At 37.0% G+C, this 23,096-nt stretch overlaps 1 protein-coding gene across 2 annotated transcripts in view; it reads left to right on the top strand.

Annotated features, from left to right (window-relative positions):
* The window catches only part of LOC127644875 (collagen alpha-1(XI) chain-like), a 113,816-nt gene extending 100,983 nt beyond the window's left edge, over positions 1-12,833 (top strand). Inside the window, exons 56-67 of one of the 2 annotated variants that reach the window (XM_052128282.1) lie at positions 1,285-1,392; positions 1,611-1,664; positions 2,570-2,623; positions 4,888-4,995; positions 5,467-5,520; positions 5,614-5,649; positions 6,022-6,075; positions 6,232-6,481; positions 7,532-7,644; positions 7,742-7,810; positions 8,286-8,519; positions 11,018-12,833. In XM_052128282.1, the coding sequence (XP_051984242.1) occupies positions 1,285-1,392; positions 1,611-1,664; positions 2,570-2,623; positions 4,888-4,995; positions 5,467-5,520; positions 5,614-5,649; positions 6,022-6,075; positions 6,232-6,481; positions 7,532-7,644; positions 7,742-7,810; positions 8,286-8,519; positions 11,018-11,164 (1,281 nt within the window). In that variant the 3' untranslated portion in view covers positions 11,165-12,833. The remainder of the gene's footprint in view (positions 1-1,284; positions 1,393-1,610; positions 1,665-2,569; positions 2,624-4,887; positions 4,996-5,466; positions 5,521-5,613; positions 5,650-6,021; positions 6,076-6,231; positions 6,482-7,531; positions 7,645-7,741; positions 7,811-8,285; positions 8,520-11,017) is intronic. The other variant, XM_052128283.1, reaches the window with a different exon arrangement.
* Positions 12,834-23,096: the final 10,263 nt, after the last annotated feature.

The following is a 23,096-nucleotide window of genomic DNA, read 5'->3' as shown; positions in this document are numbered from 1 at the left end:
AGTTTTCTGTGAGGGTTAGGTTTAGGGGTAGGGTTAGGTTTAGGGGATAGAATATAAAGTTTGTACAGTATAAAAACCATTATGTCTATGGAAAGTCCCCATAAAACTTGGAAACACAACATGTGTGTGTGTGTGTGTGTGTGTGTGTGTGTGTGTATATATATATATATATATATATATATATATATATATATATATATATCAAACGTTATTACACAACATTGTGGAATGCTTGATTCTGATTTTAGGGCTGTACTCATACAATAATTTACGAGTTCACTGGTTCAAATTGTCCTGGAGCACTTTAAGACTATCTGACTAAGGCAACAAATAAAAAGACAATTTTTGTAAAAATTGGTATAGGCTTTATGAAATATAAAGAGGTGGAGGGATGCCAGAACAATCGTCATCGGCACGGGTCCTGTTGTAAACCCGCATCCGACACATACCCGCTGTACTTAACAGAACACCCGCCCCGTTATCCGACAGCAGCACTAATTTAATTCTGTACCTGACCCGACCCATTTAACATAAAGACCACGATCCAAACCGCACCCGCATTAAAATAAATCTTCCACATCAGGTTGATAAAAAAAATTACATTATTTGCTCATGTAACACAAGCAATCAAACAAACATTCAGCACTCTTGAGTTGGAGCATTTAAGAAAAATAGACATGTAGACTAATTTTGTGTTGGCAATTAACAGAAAAAAGATTGAACATTATCTGACATTTAAAAAAATAGCCTTGACTATTTGACCCGCAGTCCGCCCATGACTATTGATTCCTGACCCGTATCCACAACGCAAATGACAATGTAAATATTTTTCCTCCCAATACATAAAAAATTTGCAGTTCACCCATCAGGTACCTATATGCAGGAATCTGGACGCCAGTGCAAGGGAAGCAGCTGCTTAAATAGTGAGATGATTAGTTCCTCCCAAACTAATGTTTGGAACTTATTTACATTAAATCAATATATTGTTACTTTTTTCCACAATATTGTATTTATATTTTATATCCATAGATCCCTGAAATGTATTAATCTATTTGTGTATTCCAACAAATACTTCATGTCCAGCATGAAGTCTCATGTCTTATGTTGCTTATTTTTTGTCTCTCATGTCACTCTGAGGTCAATTTCTTCATTTCATGTCTAGTAATTTATATGTTTGGTAAGAATCTGCTTCATATCGGGGTATTGATCACTGTGTTATGGTTTATTTTACAATACTGATTGGCTGACTGTACATTATCCCATACTTTTATTGTTGTCACACAGGGTGAGGCTGGTGCTGAGGGACCAGTGGGTAAAACTGGTCCTGTGGGCCCCCAGGGGCCTCCTGGAAAATCTGGAACTGAGGGGTTACGTGGGATCCCTGGGCCTGTGGTATGACTTCAGGAAACTCTGATATTGTCCAAATTGTCTGTCTAATTATTTTATGCGAGCGTAACAGAATTAAGCAATATATACATTTTTATCATGAGGATTGTCAAGTTTAGTCACTCTCTACTCTATATGTTTGAGTATTTGTACCTTGTATTTATCTTTGCATATTTAGTTGTGTTTTACTGTAATAGGCTAATGCTTACTGTCTGTTTTTTCAGGGTGAGCAGGGACTTCCTGGAGCTGCTGGCCAAGATGGTCCTCCTGGACCACTGGTAAGAAGATATGCTCAAACAGTATTATGTTGTTCGCCTGCTGGAAAACAGCTAAAACAGCTGGTTAGGCTGGTCTTCTTTGAAAGATTTGGAGGTGTTTTGGGACTTTTTGGCTGGTCAGGCTGGGAGACTAGCCAAACACCCATTTGGAAAGTCTGTAGTTAAGACCTCCTTAAAGGGATAGTTCACCCAAAAATGAAAATTCTCTCATTTACTCACATTCATGCCATGCCAGATGTGTATGACTTTCTTCTGCTGAACACAATCGAAGATTTTAGAAGTATTTTGAAGCTCCTTATAGATCCATACAATGTAAGTGAATGGATGCCAACATTTTGAAGCTCCAAATTCCACATAAGGGCAAAATAAATGTACTTCAGATGACTGGTGGTTATCTTCTGAAGTGATATGATAGGTAATGGTGAGAAACAGATCAATATTTAAGTCCTTTTTTACTATAATTTCTCCTCCCTGCTCAGTCAATTTCCACTTTACTTTCACTTTCTCATTTTCCATCTTCTGTTTTTAGTGTTTCTCACCCATACCTATCAAGTCATGCCTGAACACATGGATTTAACCCCTGGAGTCATATGGATTACTTAATGCTGCCTTTATGTGGATTTTGTAGTTTCTAAATGTTGGAACCCATTCACTTGACCTGCAGAGCTGAAATATTATTTTAAATATCTTAATTTACGTTCTGCTGAAGACAGAAATTCACACACATCTGGGATGTCATAAGGGTGAGTAAATCATGAGAGAATTGTTATTTTTGGGTGAACTATCCCTTTAAACTGGTTTAAGTTTTTTTCCCAGCAGGGTTATCAAGAGTAATGTATGTAATTTGTATTATTATGATTTTGGATTTAAATGTGACAACCTTTATGTGTTTTGACCATGTTTAGGGTCCTCCTGGTCTTCCTGGCCTGAAAGGTGACCCTGGTACTAAGGGTGAGAAGGTACTGTATGTTTTAATTAGAATTCATAGCAACCTGTGTCTGGTGAATATGAGTGTTGTAGTTGTTGGATTGTGATGTTTGCAGTTTTTAGATTCTTATTTTCAGAGGTCAAGAATGAAGCAGGAAAGGATTTATTAATTATTAATACAAAAATAGAAAGTAGTAAAACGTATGTAGAGGCATAACATAGGAATTTGAAGATATCAAAAGAATATACAGTACATGTGTTGATGGATTGTTTCTGCTGAGGTGAAAATAAAGTTTTTAAATTGAAATTAAAGATTTCGCTCTCTTATAATGCTGCTCATGACTGGTCCTTAAAGGTGCCATGAAATTGCTTGTCGTGTGCAGTTTTCCTTCCTTTGTTGCAGTATTTCCTACTGAACCATTTGGGCTTAAACACATTAAAGGGAGTATCACTTTTTTAATAGCAAATAGCCTTTATTTGACATCACAGTCATGGACATGATTTGCTACTTTCTATTGTTAGTCAGAAGTCTGTGTTATTAGGGGAGAGATATTATCATTCTAGAAAGCATTTTAATGGACAAAATGAACAAGTGCAAGATGTGTGTATCTACTAAAAGTGAATTTGGTCAGCTTTTAGGAGTACACAAGCATATAGATGGCCGCAAAGCCATCTAACAGTCATGGACGAAAAGACACAAAACTCCAATTTAGATTTCATGGAGTATTTAAATACAGTCTTGAGGACCAAGACATACACACACGTAGACACAGTCTCCTAATCTGCATAATCATACAGATGATGACAGTGTTGCTGTATAATCTAACATAGGGCTAAATTAATCTCTTTGGCAAATAACATTGGAACAAATGTTGAAAATCTAAATATAAAGATGTACAAAGTGATAGTAGTTATTCATTTACATTTACATTTATACATTTGGCAGACGCTTTTATAAAAAAGCGAATTTCAGTGCACTTATTACAGGGACAATCCCCCCGGAGCAACCTGGAGTTAAGGGCCTTGCTCAAGGACACAATGGTGGTGGCTGTGGGGATCGAACCAGCGACCTTCTTATTACCAGCTCAGTGCTTTTGCCCACTACGCCACCACCACTCCATTATTCAAATCACATCATATTCAAATTATTTATTGATCATTTTAATAAGGAACAACTAATATACATAATGGAAGGACTACTGTAAGATTATGCCAAGAATATCTTTCCTAATCCTATATTTTAGTCATTAATGACTAAATGGCATGATTAATGGCTTCATGTTTCCAGATCTCTAATCCTATCCATGTGTATGTAAATACCTTTATTGGCAATAATGCTGAGCACAGTTAAAAGTGTAAGAAAACAACTGGCATCTCTATTTCACATAATGCCAAGCTGTAAGCAACCTCTTAGTACTGTATATGAAACATGGTGTCGGACAATGATTAAACTGTTACACTTCCTGCAATGCATAATCAATGCAGTTTACCTCTGGAAATCTATTATATGAGAAGAGACCTGGTGAGATGGCAGAGTGTATTATGTTTTAATATTGTGGAGAGGCAAATGGCCTTGACTGTAAATATCAGGTGTTGAAAGAAAAATTATAGCACTTGAACACACCTCAGTTTCTCTGAGCTTTAAATATGATTTATATTGAGCCAATGTGCTGTATTGTGCTGTGTTTTCTACATGATGAAACAGTTGTTTGCCATTGCAGCCTTTGTATGCATGCATTGATTTGTTTCTGAACAATGTGTATGGCTCCATTAAAAGCTGTGGCAAATTTATTTGAATCTTTTTTTTTTTTTTTTTTGGCAAAAATTTATGTAATTTGTCACATTTCAGTCTTTGTTATATTGTTAGTTTTAGTGTACTGCAAATAATTTTTTTTATTAAAAATAAAAATATATAAGTCTTAAATGAATATTCTAGGTTAAATACTTCTGCCTCTGCAGAATGCTGTTGAGTGAGAATATGCTTTTGTCCCTCGGTTTGTACAAACATACACAAAAGGTGTTGATAAGTATCCTTTTACAGTGGACGTATATTGGAAAGCAGTTGAATGACTTTCATTCTAATCGAATATATATCAATATTTCAGCTTCACTGTCCACCTTTTATTTGTATTCCCTTAAGAATGTTTTTGACAAATACATTTGTTTTGAAATTTGTCTAATTCATAAGTATTTAATCTGAAATTGTATCTGCTTAGATGAATAATAATGGCTTCCAAAATGTGTTGCTATAAAAGCTTGTGACTTAGTATTAAGTTATCACTTTTTTTTCTTTCAGGGTCATCCAGGTCTGATTGGTCTGATTGGCCCTCCTGGTGAGCCGGGCGAGAAGGGTGACAGAGGACTGCAGGGACTTCAGGGACTTGGTGGAGGCAAGGGTGACGCTGTGAGTGACACAATGTTATTTAGTTAAGGGGCAGAGTCTGATGTTTTAAAGATAAATTCTTGAGAATTAGCATTCCAAGTATCTTTATAATAAAAAATGTTGATTAGAGATTCCCCAGCATACTGTCTGATCCTTTGATTTTGCTCAGAAAATAGAAACTGTATTATATATATTTAAAAAACAATATTGGCTTATCAACCATCTAGAAAAATACAAAAGAGGGTACTGTTAAATGATCACATATCATAGACAGTAACTGGAATTCTCTCAGTAGAGACTTAATGACTAGTAAATGAGGCCACACAAGTAAAATGTCATAGTTAGCCATAACTGATCTCAAAAGAGCTCTTAATCTCTGATGTTTCCATACTTATCTCATCATATTGGCTTTTTAGATGATAGACTGGATAGATTTGTCACTTAGTTCAGGATTATGACCTAATGCATTATTATCTGGTCTATTGACTGCAGGGTTCCGTTGGTGCTTCTGGTCCACTTGGTCCCCCTGGTCCTCCTGGTATTCCTGTAAGCTGTTTCTTTTCACACTTGTACTGTGATTATTTCATACATTTGACCACCAAGACATTTGCTTAATTAATGTCCTTGATTTCTCTTCAGGGCACACAAGGACAGAAGGGATCCAAAGGATCAACTGTAAGTGTGCCCCATGGACTTTTTATTTTAGCTGATGTAACTGGTCAACATTTCTTTTAAGATTTCCCCATTTTTAATAAACTTTTTTGCCTTCACTAGTTGATTTGAAATGGTCTTGCAGTGTGGCAAATGTATTTTAATAGTACAAGGTCATTAAACATGCATGCATAAAGCTTAAGAATGACCAAACAATATTTAAAATAGTTTTAGATGGAGTATAGCATGTAGCATCGCAGGAAATGTCAACTCCACTAACCTATTTCATGTCAACTAGATTTGATGTCAAGTGCTGAATCTCTCCATATCACATGGTTAATGAGGTGGTTAATACTGTATATCTCAGATAACATTCACTCTTTTCTGTTTCCACAGGGTACAGCTGGCCAGAAGGGAGAACCTGGCTTAATGGGACCACCAGGTCCTCCTGTAAGAGACATATTATATTGTGTGGAAATAAATCGAATGGCATTGAGTGCTCTGCTGGAAATTTAATTAGCTCATTTGCTTCTGTCTCCAGTTGAGTTAAAGCTGACCCAATTAAATCATTTATTGATCATTCATCTTTGATTGTCAATCACTCAGGGCTCACCCGGGGACCTAATCCAGCCCCTCCCCATCCAGATGAATAAAAGATCTAGGAGATCACCTGACATGCAGGACGATGATGCAGCAGGAATTATGGATTATGGCGTGGAGGGAATGGAGGATGTGTTTGGCTCCCTCAGCAACCTCAAGCAGGACATTGAACGCATGAAGTTCCCACTGGGAACCCAAGACAACCCAGCCAGAACCTGCAAAGACCTGCAGCTCAGTCAACCAGACTTCCCTGATGGTGGGAGAAAGTTCTGAGCTTATGAGTTTTCTTTAGCATATCAAAGCAGAATTATTCATTTATTTGAGCTTATGAAGTACACAATTGTCCTTTAAATCTATCTGAACTGAACAGCTAATGGTTCGTCATATACACTGGGGCAGCCAAAATGTTTGAATAATGTACAGATTTTGCTCTTATGGAAAGAAATAGGTACTTTAATTCACCAAAGTGGCATTCAACGGATCACAATGTATAGTCAGAACATTAAAAATGTTAAAAATGACTAACTAACAAAAAAATGTCAGAACTTCTTAAATTAGTTCAAATAGTTCTCATCAAAAAAAATCCTCCACGTACAGCAATGACAGCTTTGCAGATCCTTGGCATCCTCTGACTTATCCTCTTGTTTAGTTGTACATTTGGGCCTCCCACATCTCTTTCTGTCCTTGTTAGAGCCAGTTGTTATTTGTCTTTGAAAACTGTTGTGTACACCTTTGAATGAAATATTCTATGAATCTAGCCTTCATTCATCAAAACAATGATTGACTGATGAGTTTCTAGAGAAAGCAGTTTCTTTTTTGCCATTTTTTACCTAATATTGACCTTAAGACATGCCAGTCTATTGCATACTGTAGCAATAGACAAACACAAAGACAATGTTAAGTTTCATTTCACGAACCAAATAGCTTTAAACTGTGTTTGATATAATGGCAAATGATTTTCTAGTACCAAATTAGCAATTTAGCATGATTACTCAAGGATAAGTTATTGGAGTGATGGCTGATGGAAATGGGGCCTGTCAAGATTTGATCAAAATAATTTTTTTCAAATAGTGATGGTGCTGTTTTTTACATTATTAATGTCTTGACTATACTTTATGATCAGTTGAATGCAACTTTGGTGAATTAAAGAACCAATTTCCTTCTGAAACTGCAAAATCAGTACATTATTACAAACATTTGGCAACCAGTGTAGTTAGGTTTGAAAGTACTGATAAAACCGCTTCTCTCATTAATTGGGGCAACAGAGTAGCAATTTTTTTCTTAACTTGCATGTTTTTGACTGTAGGAGAATACTGGATCGATCCCAATATGGGATGCATAGGAGACACCTTCAAAGTGTACTGTAACTTCACAGCGGGAGGAGAAACTTGCATCTACCCCGATAAGAAATCCTCAGGGGTGAGAGCTAAATCTCATTTTCAGTGGTAATATAAAATCTAATTAAAGAGCTTGCTTCTCTTATGAACTGTTTGATCATGATTTCCTTTTCTTATAGGTTAGGGTATCAAACTGGCCAAAGGAGTCCCCAGGATCATGGTTCAGTGAATTCAAGCGTGGAAAAATCGTAAGTGCTCACTCTTCTCTCCCAATTTAAAACAAATCTCAGCAGCTTGGTCATATATATTTCTACTACTAGAGGAGTTTATCCAATATTTTGTGATCTTTCAGCCACACAGTAAAATATTTCAACCCACTAAAATTTTTATCAAAAAGATTTCACCCAAAAATTACAATTCTCTCATGATTTACTCACCCTCATGCCATCCCAGATGTGTATGACTTTATATTGAACTCTCCCTTTAATTGCTGCCTTAAATTTGTAAATAAAATTAAAGTGGTGCCAAAGTTCAAACCTAAAGTAATAAGTTCATTTAGTATTTAATTACTGATGTAAATTAAGTAAATCAAGATGAAAAGACAGAAAATTATTGACAATTTATATGAAAGTAAACAAAGATTTTACAGTATAATGAAGAAGAAAAAAATATGTTTTTACAGTGCAGAGCTGATTTTTTATTCCTCTTTACTCTGTGCCTCAGCTGTCCTATGTTGATGTTGCGGAGAGCTCCATAAACTCAGTCCAGATGACTTTCCTCAAGTTGCTCAGCTCTTCTGCCAGGCAGAACTTCACTTATATATGCCATCAGTCTGTGGCTTGGTATGATGCCAAAGTGGACACCCATGACAAGGCACTGCGCTTCCTGGGCTCTAATGATGAGGAAATGTCCTATGACAACAACCCCTTCATCAAGGCTCTTTCAGATGGCTGCTCAGTAAGTAAATCTGCCAGGGTTGATCTACATGCTGGTCATCCCTATACACACTACTATAAAGTATGCCAAAAGCGTGTGGACTCCCCTTTTAAATTAACAGCTTTGGTTATTTCAGATACACACATTACTAATAGGTGCATAAATCAAGCGTACAGCCATTAAATCATCTCAAACAGACATTTTTTTTGTAGAAAGGGGCATACCGTTATTGTTCTAGCATGACAATGCCCTGATCAGCAAAGCAAGGTCCATAAAGAAATACAGTGACTGCGAACCAACATCAGTGAAGTAAAGCCCTGCAGCAATGTTCCAACCAGGAACTGAAAATGAAATATTTTTTATTTCGGTTGGTTCTGAGCAGAAACTGTATTTTTTCAATCTGGTTCGGCGGTTCCGCAGACTCATTTCCAAATGGTTACTGGTTAGAATGAAATAAAAGAACGATGTAACAGATGTTTGTATTGGATCAAAAGGAGGAAGTGGGACATGGTGAGATCCTACACAAAAGGGCTTTATTTCCCACAGCTTCACAGTCTCCATATACTCCAGTTTTCAGTGGTCACACTAAAGTTGATGCTTTTTCTGCACAATACAGATCACACTCAAGAACACTCTGATCCCTCCAGCTCTCTCTCTCTGTTTCTTTCGGTGGACTGGGCCATCTTTTATGACCTTGACTACGCCCTCACCTCCACATAACTCAGGCCTTTGTCGTCCAGATTGCGAATCCGAATCACTGTGGGATTGTTCTATTACTCCCACATCAAGCATGGCCTTTAATTCTTCTCGTACTACTTGTTTCTTGTGTTCGTGTAAGCAGCAGGGACGACTACATACCACTACCCCTGGGGTTGTCTCGATGTAGTGTTTTATACGATTAGTGCGGCTGGGGAGCGGTGAGAACATATCAGAGAAATAATTTTGCAACCTGGTAACCTCCATACATTTTGACTACTAAAGGTGGTGTCCGCAAGGGACTGGGGTGAACTGATTGGTTTTTAGACTCTACTCTGGGCCGAGCTCATCCCTCTCCGGAAGTACCATCACAGGGACCGCCTCTCTCCATGGTTTTAGTAGATTGAGGTTCTAAATTTGATGAGCCCCGCCTCTATCTGAACGCACTACCTCATAATCGAGTTCCACAACTCGCCGTGTGACCTCAAAGGGCCCTTGCCACTTTGCGATTTAGAGCTTGATGCGGGCAGTAAAACAAGTACTTTATCTCCCTGTGCAAACTCCAGTAGCAGAGCTCCCCTGGCATGACATACACCCCCCATTTTTCCCTGGGGGAGGGCGTGCCTTACGCAGGTCATACCCGCCTTCCTGAATCTGGGAGGGGATGGGGGGAGGGAAACAATAATGATTAAAATAGGGGGTACTTCCTGTAACAGTGTAGTACCCCCCCAAAAAAACACTGTACAGTTTAAAAGAGAGGGAAAAGGCCAACGCGGAGCGGCAGTGGGAGAGAGAGAGCGAGAGAAAGAGGCACTATTTGTTCGTATTCCACCAGAACCAACACAAAGCGATACCCACATGCTGACCATTCTAATTGCCTGACGAGGTCCATGCCAACTCTGTCAAAGGAAACCTCGATCAATGTTCTTTAAAGTGGTTGTATTAGTTGAAGTGTTGCCAGATAACTCAAGAGCGGGAGCAACCTGGTCTGGAAAACATGCCCAAAATAAGCCACTTGCCTCACCAAAATAAGCAATTAAATTTTTTTCCTGTGTGGTGGATTTATCAGCATAGAAATCATAACAAACATACACTTAATTCAAATTGAATTTTAATTACTGATCTGCTTCTTTATCAGAACACAGCATCAAATCTCTATAAATGCATCATATCTAACAATAATTCACTGAAGACTTGCAAACAACTATGAAATGTACTTTTTTATCTCTAATAATGTCCTTGTATCTGGATAAACCATGCATGTAAATGTAGTAATTATACATTGTTGTTAAAAAGGTCTTCATTCACAGAATGTGACATTCACAACATGCAATTAGGCAAAAACAAAAGTGTGATGCTGCAGTTTCTTTCAGGACTGAAACACATTTTATTGGGCAAAACGGAATGGTGTAATTCCAAACATTTTCTGTGATAACCCATTGGCCTTTGGTTTCATGAAAAAAATATTGGAACAAAATTAATCGGTTGTAACTGTTTAACAGCATTTAAAAATAAAGTTTTCACTCCAGAACAATAGAAAATGAATTTGTTCCTGTTTTCGGTTATTGTTATCGTTGCTTGAACCATTTTTAGTCCCGGTTTCCAGCATCTAGTGGAAAGACTTTCTAGAAGAGTGGATACTGTTATAGCAGCAAAGAAAGTCCCAACGACTCCCTATTCATACCCATGGATTTGAAATTATACAAGCACATATGGGAATGGTCTTTGGGTGTGCACATACTTTTAGCCCTGTTGTGTTTGTTAATGCTGTATAACACAGTTTTAATAATAACATAAAATCTCTTCATCTCTCTTTATTCTAGCTGAAGCAGGGCTATTCCAAGTCTGTGATGGAAATTAATACTCCACGCATTGACCAAGTGCCCATCATTGATGTCATGTTGAATGACTTTGGGGGTACTAATCAAAGGTTTGGGTTTGAGGTAGGCCCTGTCTGCTTCCTCGGCTAAAGGACACCTACCTTTACAGCAAAGGTCAAGAAGTGTGGCCAGGCAAGAGCCCCCCCATACCCTCCTTGTGCCACAAACACCAGCACCCACACTGTGTAATCTTCTATGGAATAGTCATCGCCCTGGTGGGGTCCCAATCACCTGATTGAAAACTGCTATTGGAGTAAAGTTGTGAGAAAGGATGTGAACTGCCTGGTGGGCAGTGGTGCAATTTCAGGAGAAGAATGACCCATTCCTTTACCTTCTCACCACCCTTCCCAGCCTAGAACCTGTTGGATCCTTGTCCCATTTCCAAACTCCTTATTTTAGTCCCAATTATAATCCTTAATGGAATCCTTAATTCATCACAATCCCTCCCTAAATCCCAATCCTGAAAATGTTTGCAAATCCCATTCCTACTCCTAATCCCTGTATACTTTATGGATCCTCCTCCAGGTGCTGCTCAAGAAAGACAACCACAGTGGTGTGCTCTTGTTCTAAACACCCAAACAAACATTTAAGGTGCTATTGAAAGTGCATTTTTTTGATAAAACTGTAATTATTGTTTTGCACAATACTGTTCTTTCTCAATTGCCTTTAAAATATTGCATGTGTATCAGAATTGAAATGATAAAATATTGGTATCTATAAAGAGACTTTCCTCTAAATATTTTTTTTTCATTGTTTTTTGTTTTGTGAAAACCACCAGTGAAACAGCATTCTTTACAAGATGTCAATCAATTAAGTGTCCCTGTCAACTATAAAATAAAACAAGTCTTTCAAACCATCCCTATTTGTAATTATAAAGCATCCCTTTTGTAAATATTGACCAATTTAAGCACTATGAGGATCCACTCTATCCAGGATTATACGGGCATTTACCTATGTCTAATTTTGAGTGAAGGATTGACTGAAACTGAGTTGTCTCACTGTCACTTTGAGATCAGAAGATTTCCACTAGCTTGTTATGTTCACAAGTGGTAGCAATGATGCTGTGGTAATCAATGACTCAGCAATGCTAAAGAAACTTGATGAAAAGTAGCTCGATGTCAGATTGAATTCCTTCACAGTATACCTCAATCTCTTAAAAAGAAGTGTCAAATTCAAAGATGTTCAACCCTGTATATACAGAGCCTTATTTAGATAATCAAGTTTATATATTAGGCAGGGAATCTTGAAATGGAAAAAGGCTTTTTGTTAAACTTTTGGTTATTTTGTGGTTGCTTAAATTAACCCTTTTAGACAGAAAATGAAAACAACAAAACTACTTTGAGCTGCTTTTCAGCTGTTCTGGAGAGTATTGTATTCAACGTGATAATTGTTTACTTTTGAATCATGTGACTCATTCCTGTGTGATTCAGTCAGTCATGCTCTTTACTGTGCTGTATGTCCAAAAGCTTATTGCATTCTAGAACTTCATATTTAAAGATTTCTGTGGTAAAATGTGTTCATGTCTGTGTGGTTTTGTTACAATGCTGTTCTTTTGTTTGCTTAACTTTCTTTTGCCTCCATTGTGTTTGCAGTTCTGTCTGTGCCCCTGAAAACCCTTCAAATATATGACAGTAGACTTACACATCTGTGTTACATATAATTTATGTAAAACTTGGAATAAATTATCGCTACATTGTAATGATCTACTCCATTTAATTTTTGATTGAACCATCAACCATCCCTGAGCAAAACCATTCTGTTGACAAAAACATGCTATATCTTCTACTAAAAGCTTATTCAGTTTTTATTTTGCCACGTCAACTTTCTACAGTATTTTCAAATATTTTTAAAACAATTATGTTAGGAAACACTTAATATGGCTTCAAGCTCACTATAAAGCTGAAATCTAGAACTGAGATTGCACTATTTCTTTAATAGCTGATGTTGCCATGGTACTAGAGGTGAAGAGTGTATGCAGAAATGATTGTTCAGCCACTGGAGCCGGTTACTCTCATAATTCACCTGATGTGCAACTCAAGGCTAAGAGCATCAGCATGGGTAGCCCTTTGGATGTTAACGCGGTCATGACTATTCTGAAAGAATGCTTACAGACAACAGCTAGTGACCCTGGACTAATGGATGCAAAATAAGTGAGTGTAGTGAATTACTTTAAGAATGAAGCTGCACACAAAGCTGTAAGTATTCAGAACATTTACCATAGACCACGTTTAAAGAACACTGAACGAAAGGCATATTTTATAAGAAATTATGAAACGCTTGACAATTAATCATCCACTGCGAATTATGAGGGGCCATGGAAACACAGTTTGATTCAGGAGAGTGGGTTTTTTGTTGTTTTCAGACAAAAATATCTTAAATAATACATACAAATTTCAAGAACAAAAGCAAAGATCTGTTAGTTAAAGTATATTAATAAAGTTATTTCTCTATTATTCACTCTGTCTACTAGATACCAAACATAAAAGCAAGTACAATGATTGCTTTCAAACAGGTACAAAAAAAATTATATATATATTCCCAAGCGGAAGACATCGCAGAGACCACACCCTGTCTGAAGGGGGAGGAAATTGTGTGGAAATACTTCACTCTTACCAAGTTTTGTCTGCAGTGTCGCATGTGGAGAATTCCCCGTGGTAGGTCCTACCCAGAGGGGATGGGTCAACATCTTCCTTGGGCAGAGTCCCCTCTGCCACCGAAACCGTCTTGCGGAAGATACGTCACATGGGGTTACACACAGGAAACCAGCGCAAGTGGAGCACCTACACCAGTACAGGGCCTATCAGCACACGTACTGGGCCGGCTTCAAGTCTCTCCTTAAACTCGCCTGCCACAGGGCTAAGGAGGAAGGACAACCAGGGTCCATAACTTTGTGAACATGCCTGGGGGGGAAAAAGCACACGTCTCCACCTTCAGGAGGAGAAGGCACTATACACAAGCAGTACACCCGTCCAGTTGTGCTGCAAATGTACCTATTCATACCTGACAACACCTAGAGATTGTAGAAACTTGCAAAGGTGTTGGGTGTTGCCCAGCCCAATGCTCTGCAGATGTCTGCCAATGAGGCACCACTAGTCAGGGCCCAGGAGGCCACCACACTCCTGGCAGTGTGTGCTCGTAGCCCCAAGGTGGGGTAGAACATCCTGGATGTGACCCAGTGGGCATTCCTCTGTTTGGAGACAGCGCTCCTATTCCGCTGTCCTCCGAAGCAGACAAAGAGCTGCTCAGAGCGTCTAAACTCTGCATGTGTTCCAAATAGATGCGTAAAGCATGCACCGGACACAGCAATGCAATGGCTGGGTCTGCCTCCTCCTGGGGCAGCGCTTGCAGGTTCACCACCTGATCCCGAAACGGTCTTGGGAACCTTGGGCACACAGCCTGGTCGTGGTCTCAGGACCATGTGAGAATATTCCGGACCGAACTCCAGGTAACTCTGATAACCGTTCTGTACAATTGCGGTGAGAAGAATATAATCTGTAACCTTGTTCCAGAGTGCTGTGTAATAAGTGAGGGATAATGTACAGTCAGCCGGTTGCTATCGCAAAATAAACCTCTATAAGGTATAGAGAACACTGGTATACATTTCTGTGTAACAACCCTTATTTATTTGTGAAAACAGTACTCTTACATTTCAAAACATACATAATGTGCTGATAATGATCTATCAGTTTGTTGACTGAGGTTTGTGTGTATTGGGTCTCTCAAATGGTAGCTACTTGAATACAGTGGGGGTACAGATGTATCTGGTCTGATTGGTGTTCACATGGTCAAGGAAAGGATACAACAAGATTGTAACTGTTATGGGCTCTTTTCCTCTTCCTCTTTTTGACAACACCTGGCTCTTCTCTCTCTCTCTCTCTCTCTCTCTCTCTCTCTCTCTCTGCCCTTTCTTTTTCTTTCTATCCTTCATTGTCTCTCATTCAGGTAGTATACATACTGGTTTTTATTGACATTGTTTTTAATTTCTGTCTATTACATCTAAATTGTACCCATCTGATGTAACCTTGTAAGACTTAACTATTATTAAACATCTTTAATCCATTTGTAGCTTAATTTCACTCTGTGATTAATATTAAGATTAATCATTTAAGTGTTGAACTTTTACACATTTTAATTCTAAACAATGCTCTCCCACATTTGTGCTATTCCAACTGTGCTTATTTCCATCGTTAGTATAAGCAGCAGAAGGAGTTAATAGACAAGAAATGCACAGCTTTATTCCATCTTGCTGTTAACATTACTTCAGTAACCTCAGAACTGGGCCTCACACAAGACACCAAAGTTTCTAGTGATTTTTGATCACACGTCACTTAAGGTGTGTGTGTTTCTTATTATCAGACAGCTCCATCCTCGGGGCACAAGCAAGTTTTACTTTAACAGTATAAAAAAAAGTTCCAACTGGACCATCCAATAAATTACAAATATGTAAATTTGGAAAAGGATTTGTAAAATTCATCATATCCCTTTAGAGATGTTCTGTATTATCAACACAAAGAAAACACAGTTGCGATAAAACAAGTTTTAGTTACAAACAATTTAGAAGAATAAATGTGACAAACAAACCAAATGATGTTAAACAATATGTGATTTAACTGGTATGTATACTAGTGTAGTACATGTGTAGTTGAAAGTACGTTTATGATGCAGTGAGATCCAGCAGATGGAAAATGACTTCAATAAATCAGATGATTTGTAGAAGGAATAACACATTTTATTTGTACAGAAATTAGTCAAATAAATAAAATATGAATTAATGAGAATAAATGAAATTATAAATAAAAGGAAAAAAATAGTTTGGTTCTTTTATGTTAAGTAGATATATTTTAAGGATATATCCAATGACTAAGTCCTGGAATTAATCTAACAATACTATGTCTTGTCTAGTGAAAATGAACAAGAAATTAAATGAAAGAAGTCAAAGTTAAAGTATGGATAATAAGATGAGGCCTCAAAGTTGGTTAGTTGGAAGAGCGAGAGAGTTGAGTTGTTAGTCTCTCTGATGACCGAAAGTTAAGTTTAAGGTCTTTATACCCTCTTGAGACAGTGCCAAGAAGATTCCTTATTTGGTACAGCGCATTCTACGGCGTCAGGACATAATGTTATGACCCACTGAAGTGTGAAGGCTGCGGTGGCCTTGTATGTTGACGTACCGTGCAGAAACACCAGAACTACACAAGTGTGTCTTATCTTGTGTGTGCTGAATAGTTATATCTAAGTTAGCTGCAAGCTCTCTGAATTCATCTCTGAAACCTCATCAGGTCAAAAGGGCAACAAGTTCATATACTTTGTCCAAAACAGCACTCCAATTTCTCACAGGAATGTTGGGCACTGAAAGCACAAACCATTTACAAGGATAGAGAATGAGCATAAAGTAATATTCTAACACACACATTGAACAAATAAGTCTTTTGTCTGGTAACATGTATACAACACAGGAATACAAGTATGGTATTCCTAAGGAATACATGGAATCTTAATACAATGATAATGCCATATAAGCTGGTTTCATGAATGTAAAGTATATGATTATATTCTAATTCAAAGGTTGTGGATACATGAATATGCTTGTATAATATCAAGCAAAAGTATAAAATATAGGAATGTCTCCAGCCACTTGCATCAGTTTACAATGATGTGCCCCACCAAGTAATTCATTTCATAAGGCTGCATTAACAAGTCATGGGTTCATGTGTAGTTAATGATTAATTAATAATGATGTGCCCCACCAAGTAGTCATGACATGATGATGCATTAACAAATAATTTAATACACATCCACAAGTGAAATAAAGACCAAATCAAGACACCTAGAGAGCACCACTTATAAGTGGCCCATCTGAACTAAGCTCTCCACGTACTGTAGTTCCGGGCAGGGGTGGACTGGGAAGAGAAATCAGCCTGGATTACCAATCTAGCCCTTGTTCAGGGCAAAAATGTACCAAACTATCTGCACTTAAAATGGATGAAGTTCAGCAAATGATTGAATGTTTACATGCACAAATGTCCACGGAAAAATTTACAAATAAATTACTATTATTAACAACAATGTTGAAGATGACAAAGATGATGATGTTCCAATCATTATCATAATTTTGAATTTTCCTTTTGAGTTTTGATTAAACTTACAAAGTAACCATGAAAAGAATTGAGAAATATATATAACAAAAATAAACATTAATCCAGCAACATAAAGACAACATTTCCTATTTCTATAGTCTGGATGACTAGTGAATTGTGTGGTAGGTTATGAAATTAAAGGGATTGGGAAAAAAAAATGTTTTTTTTATGTCCAAAAAATGCCGGAATTATACTGCATCATTCAATGCAATTTGTGGCAAAAATACAGACAGCTAAATACAAAAAAAGATTTTAATTATGAGAATATGAAATATGCATGTTTAATTCAAGGTTGAATTAAACATGCATATTCTGTCTTATAAAGCTTCTTTAATTTAGCTTATTCCCAACTGTTAATTAATGCATTAACTATCAAACATGTACTAAAATCTAATTAAGGTGTTTTTTATTAATGCGTGAAATTGTATGACTCATGTTGTAGTTAATGTTAGCTCTTCATTAGTTCATGATTAGTCCATTCCTTAACTCATCATTAATTCATGCAGAAGTTACTAATAATTCAGGTATTAATTTATGATTATTCATGTACTGTTATTAGAAAATGTTACCCAAATATTAGTCACAGACATTGTTAGAGACAGTGATATGAAATTTTCTTAAATGTTAATTAAATGTAGTTAAGCTACAGTCAAACTAAACTGAAAAGTAATTATTGTAGGTAAACTTCAATCAAAGGTATGGAAACACAGTTCTGATCTCTATGGTTTAACGCAGTGATAGCAAAATAGACAATAAGATGATGAAAATGTACATTTGCTTGCTGAGCTTGCTTGTGTTTTGCAACTTATGCATTTAATGTGTTCCATAATTTCAATTACTACGTATGCTATAAGGTGTGTTCTTCATAATGAAATACCACAAAACAGGGTACATCTTGTTTAAAAAAACACACACACAATCTAGGACTGATCAGTACCCAACTGATGTTACTCATAGAGAATAATACCTTTGGGACTATATAGTATAGCCCCTGCCATCCACTTTGAGCACTCTAAAAGTAATGTCAGTGAGTACAGTAAAGTCCAGTAATCACAACACAGAAATTTAATTTAGATAGATGTCATAGCAAAGGTCCTGAGAGCTACTTGTGAATGATTGCCTTGAAACACCTTTATTGCTGTTTTAAATTATTCCAAACGTCAAAGGTGCTTGATCAATTTATTAAAAAACATTTTCAGTGTCCTCGAAGATTCAGCTTTGAGAAAAGTCTGCATCTTTAAGTTTGTGAGACACATCTATATGAGGCATACGTGTCTCAACATCAAATCAAATCACTTTATGGTTACTCCACACTTTACACTCCACTTTAATAATGAGTTAAAAAGTGTGGTGTGTGGGCCACACACTGCAGTCATATACATGGAAAATTAAATATATACAGTGAATAGAAAAATACATCAATGTGTGCAAGGTGCTCAGAAATGGTTAGGACAGTTTACAAATGTGTAAATATTTAGACCGTTCTAATAGGAGTGTCAATCAAGGTAAATTCACAAAGTGAAACTTTGTAATATGGCACTTTTCATACCACTGTCTCCTTAAGATGATTCGCTTATGTTTTCCTCTTTTGTAAGTCGCTTTGGATAAAAGTGACTGCCAAATGTATAAATGTATAAATGTAAATGTAAATGTACTGAATTGCTTTAAATGTAGGGGAAGATGTGGGAAGATGCCCCCCATAATACAATGTGCATTTGCTTTTAAATTGTAACCTATTTAGATATACTGTGCATTTTGCATGTACCGGATAATTATGCATTATCCAATATATTTTCATGGGACTATAGAAACATTTGCTAATTGAGTTGCCATGGCACAAAACTTTAAATTATAAAAAAGGGGCCATTTTACCCAATATCTGTGATTAAAAAAAAAAAACTATTTAACAATAGCCCCATAAATTATAATAATTATTAAATTAAATAATTATAATGGCAGAAACAACAAGGCAAAATGGAACTTCTGCTCCAATTCTGAGGGGGGCATCTTACCCCAAGGGTCTAACTTTAGCTTTCATTTAAAATTAAAAACACTTTTTTTTACTCCGCAATTCTTAATCAATTACTGATTACTTAATGAGTACACAATCCCCTTTTAACAAATATAAATAAAAACTTTTAATATGCAATGTCACAGATCACTACTTTCCAATGACACAAAATTAGATTAATTAACCTCAAAACTGTTTTAATTGAATAGATCTCACATTTGTTGATATTCAGATGAAATGTCAAAATTAAGAGGAGCACAGCCAGTTAATAAATGTGTTGAGATGATGTCTGTGTCATATATGGTTAAAAGAAAAAAAGATTTTAAGATGGTGGGGTCATCTTACTCCAGAGGTGTCTTCCCCTGCACAGTACACATTATTGTGTGTGACAGTGTACTGTATGTGTGTAACATTAGTCATAAGGTACAGTCAGCATAATGTGCATGATGGGGTGAAATAAATAAAGTCATTACTGTGCAGTCTGACAAGTCTGAATCTGGTGTATGGCTGTACAAATGAATTGCTGAGATTTTGGATTGAGTTTTTTGCTGTTGGAGTTCACCCTCTGATGGCTTGGAGAAAGAAGCTGTCTGCAGCTGAAAGGATCAAAATGTAGTTATGCATGGTGTTTCCCTACTAGTTTTTGACATACAGAAAACACACTGAAAATATGATTATATACTTAAGCAGTCAATGGATCATGTGTGATTAGGCTATATTTGGAAGCTCACATTGTAGCTTGTTGCATTTTGTTAAGAATAATTTGGGGGAGAATGGTTTAACCAGTGTTAATAAAGGTGCTGTTAGTAATATGTTTATTATTTACTCTGATACCCACATATCCCTATTACCTGACAGATAACACTGAAATAGTTGCCCTGAGAAACCACTACTGTCTGATCTGATTTAATTCACTGAAGTTCAAAGATCAGAAACGAGAGAAGGAGAGAAACAGATTTAAAGGAGGAGAATAGAGCAAATAATGAGCCTGTGCACATGACAAGGGTGTTTATTTGTTAAGTATGAGTCACTGCTCTTCTCCAAATCTGGAACTTGTTTAATCACCATCAAATTCTCCATTTATTCATGGCCAATACTTCACAGTTACCTCATTTCACAGGACACAACTTCTGGCTGAGGCTTAACTCGCTGTCTGTGTTCATCTTTCCTCTTATCTTAAATCATTAAAAGAAAAAATGAAAAAAAAAAAAATACATTGTGGAATTCACTAAATACAACATAGAATATAAAGCTGAACTGGGAGCATTATAGCAACTGTAATATCCTCTAAAAATGGATTTCTAGTAAAATGTTCCACAACCAGAAAGTCCATTATCTTTGGCTTCCCTGCCGCCTCCATGTTTGATGTGCTTAAGTGTCCAAAATAAATCAGCCAAGCTTCTTTACCTTTATTGAGAAAGCTCCTGTCTGAGTTATGACTGGTGAATCGGTCCAGCTCATGATTAACGTCTGTTCGTAAATCTTCTATTGTGTGTGTTGGTGTCTGTGTGTGTGTGTGTGTGTGTGTGTGTGTGTGTGTGTCTGGCGCCCTGCTCATGTTGGGAACAGCTTTCATTCAGCTCAAGCAGATAGCAGATGTGGCCAGTTGCTAGACACAAACGTGCCTGGAGTTAATGTACTAGTGTGATGCAGGCAGTGTACATTTCAACCCGGTGGCCAGTGTCTTAACATGTGTGAGCCTCTTTCTTTCCCTGATTCTTTCTCTCTTTTCTTCACCCTCTCTCCTTTAATTCAAGTTCTATTTCTGTGCTTTTTTGGGGGGCTGATAAAAAATGAACGGCAATCAAAGGCAGGTGGCCATTAGTGGAGACCTGTTGAAGGAAGCAAATGTCCTGTGCTTACACTAGTGAAATCTCAGCATAGCTCTTGGAATAAAACAGGCGTCAGTGAGGAGACCGTTTATTGCGCACACTGTGAAAACCCATCAGAACCCAGACTTCATTAACCACAATTGTTGAGATGAACGTCTCTTTCTTCTTAAAAGAGACATGCCCTTAAGTTATACATAGATTCTCAGAAAAACTACTTTGAGGAAGATCTTTGACTTAAAGCATACGCAACCCAAAGGCCTATGCATAACATAAATACTTGGCAAAATAAAACCTTACTTGGTGTTTTAAAAACAAAGAATGGTAGCAATGAAAAACTGCATCCTAAATTGGTATATTGTTACAAAGAAGGCAACCTTCTTTCTCTATAGTTTCATAGAACTTGAGTGTCTTGATGTTGATTAAAGAAAAGAATCCACTGAATCCATGCGTCAACTACACATATACTAATGAACATGTTTAAAGAGTGTTGGTGTGTGCTCACTGGGGCATGGATATTGATTTCTCTCTCGCTATTCGTTGACACATGTTGGCTTGTGGTATGGTCTCTGAGATGGGTTGGCTGCAGCTGCTTTGAGGTTTGATACATAGCTTGACTGATATATGCACGGAGGGTGGACACCTCATGGCAAGACCAAGGTGACTCCTGCAGTTTCTGCAAGTTCTCATAACAAATATAGGAGACTGTATATATAAATTTCATTAAAAATACTTAAAATTAGTCCTTCAATGTCCTTGATTGTCTCTATTAACCCTTCAAAGGGACTTTGATAAGAATATCATGTTATTGCTGCTGTGCAGTGTACTGTTACTCGGAATAAAATTCTCCATTAAAATCCATACTGTACACAAAATAATTGAACTACTTACAAATGGAGACCTAACATGACTATCTAAGAACAGAGGGATACCCTGCTTATCCTACCATCTGTTTCTGTCCCAGCTGGTGCTGTCAGATTTAAATGAAGCTTCCTTGGCTTTAAAATAAATGAATGCATGAAGTTCAAACCCACTATATTTTTGATTGCTTAGTGATATATCTAAATGACTGCCATTTCACAGCAACTACTGTAAAGTCATTTTAAATTAAAGTTAAAAAAAAAAAAAAAAAAAACCTTTCTCTTTTCATAAGGGAATGGATAAAGAGAGGAATCTATCTCTAAAATATGGACAGACTAACTACTCATGTTGCCAAGCAACTAATTGAGAGTGTGAGCTACAGGAGTGCAGTGAAGTTTATGCAATAACTTCAGATGAGGCAATTATAGTATATGCAGGACTATCGTATATACAGGACTGACAGTGATAATTAACAGAGATGTTTGTTCACTTGTGTAGAGAAGTATACAATATATACACTCACCGTTAATCCTGTGACAGCAGTGCAATGCATAAAATCATTCAGATAGGGGTCAGGAGCGTCAGTTAATGTTCACATCAACCATCAGATTGCGGAAAACTGTGATCTAAGTTATTTCAACCGTGGCATGGTTGTTGGTGCCAGACGGGCTGGTTTGAGTATTTCTGTAACTGCTGATCTACTGGGATTTTCATGCACAACAGTCTCTAGAGTGTAAAGAGAATGGTGTGGAAAACAAAAACATGCAGCGAGCGGCAGTTCTGTGGACGAAAATGGCTTGTTAATGACAGAGGTCAGAGGAGAATGGCCAGATTGGTACAAGCTGACAGGAAAGTGACAGTAACCCAAATAACCACACGTTACAACAATGCTGTGCAGAAAACCATTTCTGAACACACAACAGCAATATTTTTATTTTTTTTTGGAGAATATGACAATAAAATCGGATCATGGTTACACCACCTGACTTTGATTTGGTGGACAAAAGTTTTTCAAAAATGTATTAAATAATAAATAAATCTTAATTATTAAATAAATCTTATTAATGAATTAGGCTTTTATTTAATCGTTCATTCATTCATTCTTTTATCGTTTCTGGACGGTACATTTTTTTTACTCAAACACCAGGGGGAAAAAATACATTGAAAATTGTTTTGTGTGAATTGCA

This window comes from Xyrauchen texanus, chromosome 6 (genome assembly GCF_025860055.1).
Source record: "Xyrauchen texanus isolate HMW12.3.18 chromosome 6, RBS_HiC_50CHRs, whole genome shotgun sequence".
NCBI lineage: Eukaryota > Metazoa > Chordata > Actinopteri > Cypriniformes > Catostomidae > Xyrauchen > Xyrauchen texanus.
The sequence above is the reverse complement of the archived record's forward strand: the minus strand, read 5'-3'. Positions and strand labels throughout refer to the sequence as shown.